This window comes from Trichechus manatus, unplaced genomic scaffold (genome assembly GCF_000243295.1).
Source record: "Trichechus manatus latirostris isolate Lorelei unplaced genomic scaffold, TriManLat1.0 scaffold00005, whole genome shotgun sequence".
Classification (NCBI taxonomy): Eukaryota; Metazoa; Chordata; class Mammalia; order Sirenia; family Trichechidae; genus Trichechus; species Trichechus manatus.
In genome coordinates this window covers 4,256,293-4,273,192 of record NW_004443941.1, presented here as the reverse complement: position 1 = coordinate 4,273,192, position 16,900 = coordinate 4,256,293, and the positions used below count along the sequence as shown (strand labels likewise).

The window sequence follows — 16,900 nt, the reverse complement described above, 5'->3', positions numbered from 1 at the left end:
ACATCTCAAAAACAACTTTGGCGTCTATCAAAGCTGAACTAACGGGAGAATTAAAGATCCTAACAAATCATCCTGCATACCAACAGAAAATTCATTCAGTGCCATCCCACCTTTTTTCATTTCTTTTTGAAAAAGCATTTTGCCCCCTAATTCCTTTACAACTCAAACAGAGCTTTCTCTTCCCTTCTGCCAAGGCCTCCAGAACAGTGTTTCATAGCAACAGCTGTTACAAAACCCGGCAGTTGAAAATATTCCCCAGGGAAATATGAAGCGTGTTAACCATACCTACCTTCAAAAAGTATAAGAAAAAGCAAACAGAATGGACCCTACTAGTGGCTACATCCTTACTCTCAATACTACCAGTTCAGGAAATAAATGTCATTAACCCGCATTAATACTAAAATCCTGTTAGTGTATTTAAGGCAGTGTAGACACAAAGCATTATCTCCTTAATAACAGAAGAGGCTGTAAAAAAACGATTATTAAAAAAAAAACAGGATCGCAATGTACTTCCATCTTTCATTTTAGTCTTTACAGCAGCAAAGCAGATTTTATCAATATACAAAATATAAACAAATTGAGCTTTGAAGGAAATGACAGAACCCTTGCCACTGGCAGAATGTGACCTTTCGGGAGGAGAAAGGCAGGTTTTTCTGAGATCTCAAAAAAAGCACATCTTTAGAAACTAAAAAAGAAAATAAAAGTATTTTCGTTTTAAGGAAAATACAGCCATGCAACTTATTTTACAAATAAGATTTTTATCCCACTAATTTTTTTTTTCCAGCACTTATCACATATGGCTCTTAAAATTATACCTCACCATTCTCTGTGTGAGAAAGAATGAGCCATTTCTCAACTTGTCTGGTACAGGGGCACTAGAAGGTATCAACTTTTCTGTGTCACCCAGTACAACTTTATATATTAATTTTCTCTTGCGGGAAGCTTAAATGCCAGACACATTTTTAAAAAGGACAAACACAATTGATCTTTTCATCACTACAATCTTCTGAAATAGAGTTGATTGATGACTCCTAGGAACAATAAAAAAAAAAAGGTGGATGTCCTGGTTTTCTTCAAATTCTAATGCTTCCCTAGCGATTACTAAGTAAATGATTAATATGCTGAACTTGCTTATTCTTCTTCTTATTCAAAATCCAAAATTTAGAGGTAAAAAGCAAAGATGAAACAGCCATGTTTTGTGCCAATAGAATCAGTGAGTAGCTACAGATCACTAGCCTGTAAGAGTTCTATAAATAGAGGCAAGACCTTCCCTAATTCTTAATATAAAAAAACTTCAGCCAAAACAACCGAACAACAAAAAGTGTGCCTGTGGGGGGCGGGGGGGAGGTGGAGGGCTGGAGATAGGAACTACGAAGGTAATTCACAGTAAGAGTTGAAGGCAGGAGACTTTTCCTCTTCAGAACTTCATTTGGGATACAGGAAGCTTCCAACTCTTTTCTATATTAAAAAAAACTCAGGGCCGTTCAGTTGATTCTGACTCATAGCGACCCTACAGGACAGAGTAGGACTGCCCGATAGGGTTTCCAAGGAGCGGCTGGTGGATTCAAACTGCCAATCCATGGGTTAGCAGCCGAGCTCTTAACACTACACCACCAGTGATGTTACAAAAATAACGTTATGGTACTTCGAGGCTGCCAAATCTCACGCGTAATATTTCTTTACTATAAAGTCTAGATTTTGATCAAATTTGGGCTAAAATAATGACATGAAATTTTATCTAGGCTTTTGAAAACCCGGTGAATAAATTCTTTCGAGGCTTCCCCAAATCAACTTTTAAAAGCATCAGATACGTATTTTCAAAAGCAACCAGCACTTCTTTGCATTGAACATGTTCAGAGTTCATCTCACTGAGCATTTCCTGACCACAGTAACAGCTTCAGGAGGCACCTACCTTCGCCTTCAACTTGAGAGTGATCAGATGCTCTCTACCAGAAGCATCTTGGGCTTTTAACTTGAAGGTGCTGAAGCCAGTATCCATATACACGACTCTGGGGAGTAGAAGAGAATAAAAAAGGATCACACTGGGGGATGAGGGAGGATTGGAGGATGGTAGGACTCAGAATGAAAATACTTGCTATGTTCCCATTAATCCATTACAAAAATTAATCAGCGGAATATCTGCATGGCGGCCATTTCTGCTGCTATAGATTTACTGCCGTCAATACAGTGGCCTGGTGCTGAAAGCAGCCATACATCTCCAGGTTATTTACAATGTGTGTCAAGCTCATGCTGTGGTCAGTGAGCTCGATGTTTTGGGTTTCCATCACTGGAACCTCTGGTACACACCACATGTTCCTGTCAGCCTCTACTTACGTACACATTAAACTTCCTGTCAAAGTCTTTGATCCATTCCTGTAGTTTCATCTACAGTCTGAGACTTATGCTTCTCCTTTATTTGTTTTTCTCCTCAATGAACTTCTCCTTTATCATCAACACCGTTACTGTACAAAAATCTGGCTGCTATTAGTTCATACGCTCAAATTGATCCTCTCAGGAAAGTGCTGGATAAGCACAGGTACAACCTGGTCTCCTAACAATAAATTTTCTTCTCGCACAATATATAGCCCCTGACACTTAACCTGGGCATGTACTCAAGATGACTAATATTTTAAACAGACAGCATAAGCATAGTTGTTTTGGCTTAAAATGGCTCTAAATGAATGGATTTTCTACAATGGAAACGAATACCCTTTGAAATACATCATTCTGTAAAAATATGGCCCCTTGAGTAGCATAAGCTGCTGCCAAAAAGGGTTCAAATTTAGCAGTAGATCTACCAGTGAACTGGGCATGTGGACATTTTCTGACGTTTTTACAATCCTATCCTCTTGTTCAAAGATAAAAAGTGGTCTAAAGGCTCTGCACAACATGTCACCCAGATTGGTGGCACAGCCCATTGGTATTCAAAACTAACATTAGCCTCCTGACCTAGGAAACATTTTTTTACCTTCACAACCGAGCCCTGGTGGCGCAGTGGTTAAGAGCTCAGCTGTTAACCAAAAGGTCAGCGATTTAAATCCACCAGCCACTCATCAGAAACCCTATGGGAAAGTTCTACTCTGTCCTATTGGGTCGCTATGAGTCAAAATCAACTTGACAGCAGTGGTTCTGGTTATCAGCCAGTGTGGTCACTGGCCAGGTGTAATGGTAAAATGGGTCAATTTCAAGAAATGCTGCACAATGAAGCTGTGGAATAGTTTGTACGAAAAACAGACCTAAATCTGAAGAGGATACATATCTTCAATATCGGAATAAAAAGTAAAACAAAGCAATCTGTATTAATTGATGAAAATTTTATCATAAATGTTTATTTACATAAAAATATCAATGCTTATATACATTTTAATGTATAAGCATTGCATATAAGCATATATATACATATACTTAATACTCTTTTAGCTTTATCTGTAAACATCTTATCCCAAAAAATTAGAACATTAGTCTTTAGCACATGTATTATCCATATGACTCAGATACATAGGCATCTGACTCTCTGAAAACACCCACACTTCAGAATTACGACACTGAACTGAGCACATGCATTTATATCCTCTTAGAGGGAGAAAAGAAGGAACAACCAAATCACCAAGTAGTACTTCTCCCACTTCATGTAACTGCTTGTTACCAAATTGTCCAACATCATTATTGAACATCTATAAAGAGAGAAATAACCACTAGCTCTGGTCCTTTGTTTGCAAACACACAAACACAAGATTTTCACCATTCCACAAAGCTTAGGACACAGAAGTAATACATCAGAGAAAAACAGTGATTTGTCAAAATATGGCCTCTCAGTCAAAACAACTGTAAATCTTGTTAAACTTTATGAATTAAAATAATACCATAAAAATACTTATAATTTTCATGTTAATCTCAGCATGGTCTTTTAAGAGTAAGGAACACTTTACCCATGTTGATTTCTTGCTACTCTGGGGGATGGAGAGAAACTTTAATGTTATTATTAACACCTTGAGTACATGGGACCTAGATTGCCAAATGCCCTCTAGTAGCCATTCTTGCCTTCTTCCTTTTAGTAACAGAATCCCTCACCCTACCCCACCTCCCATGAAACCAAGTTTTAGCAAAGTACAACTCCATTCGGCGAGTGATTCTTCCAGTCTGCCCATGCAGCAAGGCATCCTCGTATTACCAAATTTTGGTCAGTGGGATGCAAGCAAAGTGATACATGCATCTTCTGAATCATTTGTAACAGAACTATTCGCCTTCCACTCTGTTTCTCCTTCTCCCTTCTTGTGGACTAGAGCGCGGCCAGGCCAGTATGAGCCAACAAAGAGTATGCACGCAAGAACGACACTCTAGTGCAGCACAGACCAACAAAACCTTCTGCAATGACAAGGTGTTCCGTATCTGCACTGTCCAATACAGTAGCCACTGACCACATGTGGCTACTGCGTACTTAAAATGTAGCTAGTATGGACAATGAATTCTTATTTTACTTTATCTGAGTTAACTATAAATGTAAACAGCCTCATGTGGCTAGCAGCTACTGTATTGAACAACGAAGTTCTAGTGGATGGCTGAGTAACAAGTTAAAAAGAACCCACTCTTTTATTTATTTTTTTTTCTTCTGTGGTTTAGATGAAAGTTAACAGCTCAAGTTAATTTCTCATCTAAAAATGTATACACATGTTGTTATGCGACATTAGTTGCAATCCCTGCAAGGTGACAGCAGGGTCCCCCTTTTCACCCTGGGTTTCTTGTGTCCATTCAACCAGTTCCTGTTCCTTCCTGCCTTCTCCTCCTGCCCCTGGACAGGAGCTGCCCATCTGGTCTTGCATATCTGACTGAACTGAGCAGCACACTCCTCGTGACTATTACTGTCAGGGCAGGCATTGGTGATAGCTGGGCACCATCTAGTTCTTCTGGTCTCAGGCTGATGGAGTCTCTGGTTTATATGGACCTTTTGACTCTGCCACAAACCCACTCTTGACCACCTGCCTATCTCTCAACTGTTCAATGAGAGATAATAAATTTCTATCTTGTTTGAGCTCAGGCTGCTAACCAAAAGGTCAGCAGTTCGAAACCACCAGCTGCTCCTTGGAAACCTGGGGCAGTTCTATTCTGTCCTATGGGGTTACTACGAGGCAGAAGCAACTTGATGGCAACGGGTTCAGGGTTTTTGTTGTTGTTATTGCTGTTAGAGCAGCTTAGCCTGTATGCTAACTAATAGAGCATATTTATATTTATTCTTGATAGAAAAGGACATCTTAGAGTTTAGGTTTATGGAAGAGATACTAAAAGGAAAAAATCATCTTTTCTAAGAAAGTCTATTTCAGTGTTCTGCCTTATTGTTAGGCCAGGTATCTCATTCTAGACAATATGGAATGAATAATTTTTATTCATTTAAATAAAACAAATAATCCATTTAAGTCATAAATTTACAAACTTCCCATTACCGCAAAACTCAAATTTTTGAAACATTATTATGTTAAGATGCTAGCAAAATACCCACAAAATCACATATAAAATTTATATTTAGAAAGAGTTTAGGTATTTATTGTTTATCTAGGCATATTCAAAACTTGACTAAGAAAATATAAAACATAAATATAAAATCTAAAGCAATAAAATATCATACTTTTGGCACTCCATTTTGTTCTGTATTTATCATTTGCTGCATTTGTTTATAAGTCAGCTTGTAATAAAACAATGGCACTAAATGTGAGAGTGAAGTTTTTTAAACATCTGAAAAGAGTGTTAATCCTTAAGCTTTCTGTTGTTGTACTGCTGTTACTAGCTGAATATTATCAGTACAGAGAAACAAAAGGCACACACTTTATTTCTCTTGGAAGGCTGCACTTATTTTGACCAACAGATATTTAGTTTTTCTTTTCCCTATCTAGATATATTTACATCACAACAACATCAAAAGGCAGACTAACGAGTTTCATTTTTTAATAAAACATCGAAGTTTCCGTTTTCTACTTCATACCTAGATTACTAAATGCCACCTCCCTGATGGGTATTTACATCCTGTTGCTTCTTTACATCCATCTGTCCTGTCCTCTGTGTCTAGATTAATCTTCCCAAATACCTTTAACTGGTGGCGGAATGGTTAAGAGCTCGGGCTGCTAATGAAAACGTCAGCAGTTCGAATCCACCAGCTGCTAGTTGGAAATGCCATGAGTCAGTTCTACTCTGTCCTACAGGGCGGCTACGAGTCGGAATCAACTCGACAGCAACGGGTTTGGTGTTGGGTTTTTTTTTTTTGCTCAAAAATATTCAATAAGTCACCATCACCTGCATAAAAAGAATTCTTAGTCTATTAGTCAGCACTCTTCACAGTCTAGCTCGAACATTTTAATCCCCTTATGCGAGCAACTGATCTATTTCAAAATCCAAAATGAATTCACATTTCCATCACTCAAGTCATGCCTCCACCGTTCTCTCCTTCCTAAGGCTTTACATCCTTCCAAAGCTTATCACGATGCCACCTCCTCTAAGAGACCTGCTTAACAATTTGTAGCCCAAAAGGACTCTGCCTTTTTCTAAACTCCCACATTACTCCTTTTCATGTACGTTTTAGCTTCCCACTCAAATGAGCTTTTATATAAGAAACACGAATGTTTTATATTACTATGTATGTGTCAATGTGCTATGTATATATGAACACAGGAAAGCTGTTATCAGACTGGTTCATGTTTTTCGATTCACGTATAACATTTAAACAGCTGAATGCAAATTCTGTTCAAATCAATAATAGAGACATTATCAATTCAGAAAAAAATAACATTTTCATTACCAGATAATGTGTAGTGACTCAGTGATTTAGGTTAACATATGAAGAAAAATCACCCAATTTATAAAGGTAACTTAGACTAAAAAATTGTACTTGTTAATTTCTATGCTCATATGTAATACAACAAAAATTATGATTACTTGTTATAATTAGATCATAGCACTAATTAACTAAGTGTTATAAAATTCAGATATAGTCTGTCATTGTTGGGTGAACTAGTAGCTCAACAACCTTACGCCTACTTTGGGCAAGGAACTGTGCTAGTCACTTAACACGTTTCTTTTTAATCCTTTTTATTAGGCATTGTCTTAGTTCTCTAGTGCTGCTATAAAAGAAATATCACAAGTGCATGCCTTTAACAAATGGCAATTTATTCGCTCACAGTCTAGGAGACCAGAAGTCCAAATTCAGGGTGCTAGCTCCCAAGGAAGGCTTCCTCTCTCTACTGGCTCTGGGGGAAGGTCCTTGTCATAAACCTTCCCCTGGTCTAGGACCTTCTCAGCACAGGGACCCCGGTTCCAAAGGACACGCTCTGCTCCTGGTACTTCTGTCTTGGTGGTATGAGGTCTCCCTCTCTCTGCTTACTTGCCTCTCCTTTCATCTCTTATACAACAAAAGGTGATGTAGGCCACATCCCAGGGCAACTCCCGTTACATCAGACCAGGAGTGTGACCTGGGTGTGACCCTAATCCTCTAACACAAACTAATTTTGTCTCATTAACCACAGGCAGAGATTAGGATTTACAACACACAGGAAAATTGCACCAAATCAAAAAATGGAGGACAACCATACACTACTGGGAATCATGGCCTAGCCAAGCTGACACATATTTTTGGGATACAAAATTCAATCCATGACAGGCACTATTACCTTCATTTGAAAAATGAAGAAAATGTGGTTCAGAGATGTTAAATCACTTGCCCAGGGTCACATGGCTGATAAGCCAGAATTAAAGCTTTGGTCTCGTTATTGGAATTCATTTAGCATAAACAAGTATCTCTGTTTCCCATGATATATTTCTTTGAAATTCATTATTTATTCTAAAAAAGATCACCAGTTAATCATCCAGCATTTTATCAAGATAATGGACGTAACTAAAAATCTAACTTCATATTCATGTTGACAATCTTTCAGCAGCACATCAGATGTAGGAAGAGTTAACTCTTCCCAAAGACAAACCTGCAAGGCCACAAAGTGGAACTGTACTCACTCTAAACGACAAACAACGGACTGTCTGAAAGGACGAAAGCATCGGATCAAGACCCGTTAGAACCAGTTCATCTCTGAATCATCTAGGGACGTGCGATCATTATAATAAACACTAGTTATTCTATAATTAAGGCGAACCTGCATTTCATCTAAACCGGGACACTTTTGCGACTGCAAGGGGCCAGGATAAAAGGCATAAATTAGGACTGTTCTAGGTAAAATGGGATGTATGATCCGCCTACCTATAAAGCAAAAGTATTTGGGGCTTTCTACTCTAAGACATTCTTAATACCAAGAGGAAATCCTGTTAAACTCCAACAACTCTGCTTCACTCTTACTGATGTAATGGGCCACTGTGCAGAACAACACAAGCAGAACTAACAGAAACCTATCAAGACCCCTTTTGGCTGCACTTACTTTTGTGAACCAGTATAACATCCAAAACAGCCCAGAACTGTCACATCACCGTCATCTTACCTTTTGGAGAACTTTCCATTTTCATGGAGCTTAAACAAGTACAGAAACTACTACAGTAGCAACCAAACTTAAGGTCAGCTACTAATTCTCATTGTCACTTCTATAAAAAAGGGATGTGGATCCAGGGGAAAAAGAAAAGAAAGATTTCAATCATATTTTAAACATTTCTTCTTCTTTCTAACCCAATTTTGTATATAATGCCTGATCTTAGAGTTGCCTAGAAATGTCAAGTACATAATTAAAACCACAGCAAGGTCTGCATTACCTTGAAGAAATATTATTATTATCAGACTTTACTATTGCCTTGGTAAATCTGCAAGATTATCATTGAGAGTAGAAGGAAACACAGACATACTGACATGGTATCGAGATTCATCAAGATTCTGAAAATCCATTTAAATCAATTTGTTATGCAAATCATCGTGTGTATCATTTTAAAAGATATTGTAAATTCAGAAGCCAGCCAGCTGCTTGGGCAGGGCCTCAAAAGGTAGCAATTCTGATATGGGAACAGCGCAGTTCAGGTCTTGGCTTTAGCTCTCTGGGTCCAGAAACCCAATTTGATCGGTGAATCAGGAACCAGACCTGATTTATGAATTAATTCACAGGAATGAAACTGAGAAGGATGGTCTTAACTCCACCAGACAGTGCTGAATAAATACTGACAAAATCTTACTTTGGTTCCTCCTTTAATACAATCCATGCAGACAACTTCTCTTCTGCCACCACACTCTTTATTTGTAAAGACTACAGAACAAACGATTAGGTAGCAGCAGCTATAGTTTCAATCAATCATCTATCCTGGTCGCTGCAATTAAACCGTGACCTCTCACAAACATAAACAACAGACTTCAAAACCATCTCTGAGGGTGGGCTGATTCTGTCAATGGCCAACTTTATCTATGGTGAGGTGGGTTTTTTTTTAAATTAGTTTCACGCTCAGTGTGTAACTAGCTCCAGGTTCTTGAGGGAACTTTATTGAAGGCTCCACATCAGAGCTACCCCCTAACAAAATGCCAGGGAGTATCAGTCACAGGGAGCCCTGGTGGTGCAGTGGTTAAGAGCTCAGCTGCTAACCAAAAGGTTCGCAGTTCGAATCCACCAGTTGCTCCTTGGAAACCCTACGGGGCAGTTCTACTCTGTCCTACAGGGACGCTATGAGTCAGAATTGACTTGATGGCAACGAGTTTGGGTTTTTTATCACTCATGCAGAATGCTGAATAGTGCTATGTAGCCAGCCTTGTCTATATACTGGTTTTATATCTGAAGTTGGGAATAAAAATATATATCATGAAATTTATTATGAGGATTAAACCAGAACTATATAAAGTAGCTAGCACAGTCACATCTGGCACATAACAGACAGTTCAAAGTGGCAGTCACTGTATGTAAAGATCTTCGTCTAAGGTGGAGACAGACAATTATAATGTGATGAGTGACATGGAAGGTGTGCTGGTGGTGCACTGGTTAAGCGCTCAGCTGCGCACCAAGGTCGGTGGTTCAAACCCACCAGCTGCTCCATGGGAGGAAGATGTAGCAGTCTGCTTCCATAAAGATTTACAGCCTTGGAAACCCTATGGGACAGTTCTACTCTGTCCCATAGGGTCACTATGAATCAGAATCAACTCTATGGCAGCAGGTTTGGGTTTTAGGAGTGATACAGGAGAAGTGTTTGTACCTTTACTTTTGAATTTCATCTACTATCCAAGTTAAAAATCTGTTCCTTTTACTCTCATGTCAACAATGGGTACAAAGCAAAGACCAACTCAATACCATCTACTTACCTCTTAAAACACTTATTCCATTAAATGTTTGATATACTTGCACTATTTCTACTATAACTTTGTTGCTAATGGCTCTCAAGGAATCCTATAATTATATTCTATGGTACTTATCACAGTTCTAATTCAGTATGACTGTGATGAGCTACTTAAATTCTAACTCTTCCACTAGAAGTTAAGTTCTATGAGGAACCATAAGTCTTGCCTATCACTGTACCCCTACTACCTCACATTATAGGTACTCAATAAACACTAGTTTGATGAAAAATTAATGATTCAAAAATCTCACATTTGCATTTTCAATACCTCAACTGATTTTCATTAGTGGAGTTCTCCCAACCACGTCAGATCCACTTACAAAAGTTGCCTCAAACTCTCCATACCAATATAAAAAAGTTAAAGCAAGAAGAACCCTTCTTCTCGCCTTACCAAACCAGTTCCCTTTCCTACATTCCGAAGTATCCCCCAAACACTAAGATCTTAACATTTAAGCATCCAAAAACAAATCAGAATTATTCTTCTCTCTTCCACCAACCTATGTCCAAACAATGACTAGGTCCATGACATCAATCCCCTCAAGACAAGTCTTTACAATCTCAGCCTGAATTGCTACACGTGCATCTGTTCATCACTTGTCTTCCCTGCCTCTCCCCTCAACTGTTACACTTAATTTTACTAAAAAGCTCCCAGCCATCCCAAATCCTACTCAGTAATGATGCCTCAGAGCTCCGGAGGTGCAGTGGTTAAGAGCTTGGTTGCTAACCAAAAGGTCGGCAGTTCTAATCCACCAGCTGCCCCTTGGAAACCCTATGGGGCAGTTTTACCCTGTCGTATAGGGTCGCTATGATTTGGAATCAACTTGAGGGCAACAGGTTTTAATGATGCCTTACCAAATAAAGCCTAAAACCTTATGGGTAAACATCAGTTAGTCCTCACCATCATGCATCAAAGATTTCAACAACCTTGCAAAAGATTACTATAAACCTTCAATATCAAAGGCTAACCTCAATGTGAAGCAACTGGAATTCTTATGAAGTGATAGTGGGAGTTTAAATTGGTTCAACCACTTTGGAAAATGGCTTCGCAGTATCTTTGAAAACTGAACATATGCATAATCTATGACCTAGGAACTCTACTCTAGTTATATAACCAAGAGAAATGGTACCAAACAGTCACTGCACCAGTATTCACAACAGCCAAAAACTGGAATCAATCCAAATATTCATCAATAGTAGAACGGATAAACTTGGCTACAATGGAATACTGCATGACAATAAAACTGGCTGAAAAATTGCAACAACGTGGATAAATCTCACAAACAGAAGTTAAGGAAAGGAAGGCCAGATACAAATTGTACATACTATATGAATCCACTTATATGACTTTCAAAAAATAGGCAAAACTATTCTATGGTGTTAGAAGTCAGGATAATCGTTCCTTTTGGGGTACAGTATTAATAAGAAGGGCACAAGAAAACGTCTGAGGTTCTAATGGTTTTATTTCTTGATTTAGATGCTCATTTCATAACTGTGCTCACACTACAAAAATTCAGAGAGCTGAACACTTAAGATTTTGTGTACTTTTTTGTATGCATCAAAAGTTTTTTAAAAAATTCATGCAAAAAAAATCAACTACCTTTCACAGAGCAATAGCAAAAAGTTAGAAATTTTTTAAATTACATGTAACTATCTGCTGGTGTATGAGTAAAAGATCTCTGGAAAACACAAAACATTAAGCATGTCTCTGGAAGGAAACCGGGAAGTCTGGAGTTCAGGGTGAAGCTGGAGTTATATTTTGTTTTATACCATTTGTACTGTTTTAATTCTTTAGCTATGGGCACGTGTTACCTTTTAACTTTTTTATTAATTATAATTATTTTTAAAGTAAAAGTAAAAGACGAATGTAATACATTTGAATTCAAAGCAATCAGGATAATTCAAAAGCACTGAACACAAAGTTCTACACTTTATTTAGAAAACAAGACCAAAAAAACTAACAAGCTAAGGGGAAGAACCCGAGGTCCCGATGGGACGGATTACCCTGAAGCAGCAGCGAGGGGAGAAGAGGTCAGTGGCTGGTAAAGTGTGATCAATGGGACTTTGAAGTTTACAGAGTCACTGGGAGGGAACTAGAAATAGGTAAAACAGTTTAACATTTTTTATTTCACAAGTTTGCCTACGATTAACCTGTTGCCCAAGGAAATGAGTGACTAAGAAAACCAAAAAAACAAACCCACTGCCATCAAGTTGATTCCGACTCATAGCGACCTTACAGGACAGAGTAGAACTGCCCCATAGGGTTTCCCAGGAGTGGCTGGTGGATTTGAACTGTCGACCTTTTGCTTAGCAGCTGTAGCTCTTAATCACTAAGCTACCAGGGTTTCCGAGTTAGTGGGAGGGGCTCTCTTTTTTGTTCCTCTTTCTTCATGATACATACAATCATTTCTGCTTCTCATATCAGTTTTTAAGAGACCCTAAAAGCTGAATTTCAGTTTCAAAATTGTTATTTATGGGTTAGGATTTCCACTTAAGAGGAATGTACTTTCATTTTCAAGTATCAAACGTACAAACTTAGAATACTTTTGTTAACTGGGGAATGACTATACTTCTCTTAGTTCTGGGCACCACATGGAAATGAGTAACTCATGACTGGAAATACAACCAAGTGAGTCACGTGGTCTGTCAAAAAAAGAGTTATTAAAAAATCAAATGGACTATCTTATAAAACAGAGAATTTTCCAACACAGTAATGTAAGAGAAGCATGACAATTGACTAGAAATTAACAAATGAAAACACTCAAGGTGTATTGCAGCCCACATAACCAGAGAAAAGCCTGGAACCGAAGCTTAGTCATTACAAAAGAAGAACTCAGGTAGAGGGTGGTTGGTCTGTTTTTGAAAGAAGCGGGAGTGATGGGTAAGAAAGTTTTGTATGTTTGCTTGAGGTAAAGACGTCAATCTGTTGTAGTTAAATGTTGTTACGGAACTTGATAGAAATATAAAATACCTGTAATTCAGAAGTACATGATCGTGGTAGGTGAATGGCTAAGAATGGTAATCTCTATGAGGGAAGAAAAGCAAAGAACCAAGAAGAAAACAGCCACATTTATGAAAAGGAAGAACTGTTAGTTGCTGAGTCTGCTACACAAGTTATAAAACCATTTAAAGTATATTTCAATACAGACAGGCAGAATGCATATTAACCAAAAAAGAATAACCATATACAAATATAATGACCATATATATATATTCGTGTGTATATGTATACACACATATATATGTTCCAAAAATACATCAATTGTTTCCATCATTTTCAGTAAGTTTCTAGACATCACTTTTTAAACACCAATAATTTAGTAACATTTAGAATAATGTTACACTTTCAAAAAAAATATCTATTTATGTTAACATTTTACTATGTATATAAAAATGTTATTTTTTTCCAAATAATATTTAGCATTTTACGTTTTAGGTTACCTTTTTTGTGATACCCTCTCCCTAATTCATAGCCACAATAAAGATCAGATAGTCTAATGACACTGTAACACCTTTGACCAAAACCAGGTAGACAATAAATTGCTAAAACTGATCATACATTAAATTGAAATGTGGAAAACAAAGGCATTTCTAAAACATATTCTGAAACAGACTTACTTGTCCCAGCCGAGGGTTCCCAGCTCGTGAATAAGGCGCGAGTAGAACTGGGGAGGGGGTGGTGGTGCATGCAGCTCCTGTTTATTCTTTAAAGCAACTTCCTGTTGAAAACAAAAAAACCTGACTCAGCTGTGGAGTGCGGGACAAGGAACTGACAGCACCTGATTACAAACTACAATTCCATAATGTTCTTTGTGCCTAACTGAAGTGCCCATTATTCTTACAGGAAGTCTAGCTGGCTCATCCCCCTTCTCAGGAAAGAGAGACATGAAAAAGTACAAGGACCGCACAGAAGGTGCTCCAAAACGTCATTTATTAGACCATGAAAAGAACGGCAGATTGTAGTGTTCTCCTACACTCTTATGCCTGCCAGTAACGAAAAGAGGTAATAAAAAAATTTAAAAAATTTAAAAACCTTCATTCTCAATAGAGGCCTCTCTCTCTTTCTACCCCCATGGGGATGATGTTTTGATATAGAGAACATGTGTCTTTAAATAAAAGCCTGAACTCGAAGTACACTGCCTAGACTAACATATTTGTATGCCTTTAGACAGCACATTCTTACAAACTAAAATCCCTCGTTATTATAATAAATACCGTATTTTTAAGCAAATAACATGCACGTTCTATGTATGTTTACCTACTCTACCCCCCATCCCATGAGATATTTTCCTAAGCACATTATGCTAATTTTTTTTACATGTTGCTGTAAAAAATATTAGTATAGCTTGCTTATGAAAATACCTTGCTGGGGGGGAAGGGCTTGGTTGGCAAACAAACATAGAAGGCACGGGTTATTTGCGTAAAACTATAGTATTTACCTGCTAATTTCTTTCATTCCCTTATATTCTCTATTAACTTCCCGTTTGTTGATGTTGCTAGGTGTCTTCGAGTCGATTTCAGCTAACTGTGAACCCATGTGACAAAGTAGAACTGCCTCACAGGTTTTTCTGGGCTGTAATCTTTACGGGGGTAGACTGCCTGGTCTTTCCCCCACGTAGCCACTGGGTGAGTCTGAACCACCCACCTTCAGGTTAATAGCTGAGCACTTAACTGCTGTACCACCAAGGCCCTTAATCCTCCTTTATGTAGGTCCAAGTATTCTGCCATTCATCTGGCTAGATCCCGGCCCCTTCCCTGCTGGGCCAACCCAGGACCTTTTTAAGATGGTTTATGTTCCTTCAACTCAAACCAAAATTTACATTTTTTAAAATGCAATACAAACATCACTAGAATTGCTGATGCTGAAAACTAACGATTACTCTGAAATTGCTAGGAGGATTAAGGGCCTTGGTGGTACAGCAGTTAAGTGCTCAGCTATTAACCTGAAGGTTGGTGGTTCAGACTCACCCAGTGGCTACGTGGGGGAAAGACCAGGCAGTCTACCCCCGTAAAGATTACAGCCCAGAAAAACCTGTGAGGCAGTTCTACTTTGTCACATGGGTTCACAGTTAGCTGAAATCGACTCGAAGACACCTAGCAACATCAACAAACGGGAAGTTAATAGAGAATATAAGGGAATGAAAGAAATTAGCAGGTAAATACTATAGTTTTACGCAAATAACGCGTGCCTTCTATGTTTGTTTGCCAACCAAGCCCTTCCCCCCCAGCAAGGTATTTTCATAAGCAAGCTATACTAATATTTTTTACAGCAACATGTAAAAAAAATTAGCATAATGTGCTTAGGAAAATATCTCATGGGATGGGGGGTAGAGTAGGTAAACATACATAGAACGTGCATGTTATTTGCTTAAAAATACGGTATTTATTATAATAACGAGGGATTTTAGTTTGTAAGAATGTGCTGTCTAAAGGCATACAAATATGTTAGTCTAGGCAGTGTACTTTGAGTTCAGGCTTTTATTTAAAGACAAATGTCTTCTTTAGAAAATAAAAATAAGTGTATCCATAAATTACTTCGATGCTCATATGGTCTGGATTATTAAAAGGTAGTATAAAAAGTAAAGGACTAAACTCAAGAGAGAAATCAGCCAAATAAACAACAAAACCAGATGGGAACAAGGCTAAAAATTATACACATTTCTGGCAAATATAACTCTCATAAAAGGTTTAAATTTTTTTACACTTTTAAGTATAACATTAACCTATTAGTAGTCCTTAAAGTTTTTTGTTTGTTTGACGTTTTTATAAGGGATAAAATCAAAACCCGCTGCCATCGAGTTGATTCTGACACATAGCGACCCTACAGGACAGAGTAAAACTGTCCAATAGGGTTTCCAAGGAGCAGCTTGTGGACTCGTACTGCGGACCTTTTGGTTAGCAGTCAAGTTCTTAACCATGGACCACCAGGGCTCCTTTTATAATGGACAGGATACTATTAAATTGAGGTAACACAAGGAAAGAACAGATTTTACAAAACAGCATTTCAAAATCAAGACTATTAACTATTAATCTAGTTCTAAACTGCTCATTAACAACCTGCATTATGCAGATGACACAGCCTTGCTTGCTGAAAGTGAAGAGGACTTGAAGAACTTACTGATGAAGATCAAAGACCACAGCCTTCAGTATGGATTACATCTCAACATAAAGAAAACAAAAATCCTCATAACTGAATAGGGACATATGTCACAATAAACAGAGAAAAGACTGAAGTGTAAAGGATTTCATTTTACTTGGATCCACAATCAATGCCCATGGAAGCAGCAGTCAAGAAATCAAATGACGTATTGTGTTGGGCAAATCTCCTGTAAAAGGCCTCTTTAAAGGGTTAAAAAGCAAAGACGTCACTTTAAGGACTAAGAGGTGCCTGACCCTAGCCGTGGTGTTTTCAATCACCTCATATGCATGCAAAAGCTGAACAAGGAATAAGGCAGATCGAAGAAGAACTGACGCCTTTGAATTATGGTGTTGGCAAAGAATATTGAATACCATGGACTGCCAGAAAAACAAACGTATCTGTCTTGGAAGGAGTACAGCCAGAATGCTCCTTAGAAGTAAGGATGGCAAGACCTTGTCTCATGTATTTTGGACAGTC

The 16,900-nt window shown here is 38.1% G+C and overlaps 1 protein-coding gene across 1 annotated transcript in view; it reads right to left on the bottom strand.

Annotated features, from left to right (window-relative positions):
* Positions 1 to 16,900, bottom strand: part of FANCL (FA complementation group L) — a 145,910-nt gene that overhangs the window by 28,356 nt on the left and 100,654 nt on the right. The window contains exons 6-7 of the mRNA XM_012556798.2: positions 13,903 to 14,003; positions 1,913 to 2,009 (exon numbers count right to left, since the gene is read on the bottom strand). Of these exons, the coding sequence (XP_012412252.2) occupies positions 1,913 to 2,009; positions 13,903 to 14,003 (198 nt within the window). The remainder of the gene's footprint in view (positions 1 to 1,912; positions 2,010 to 13,902; positions 14,004 to 16,900) is intronic.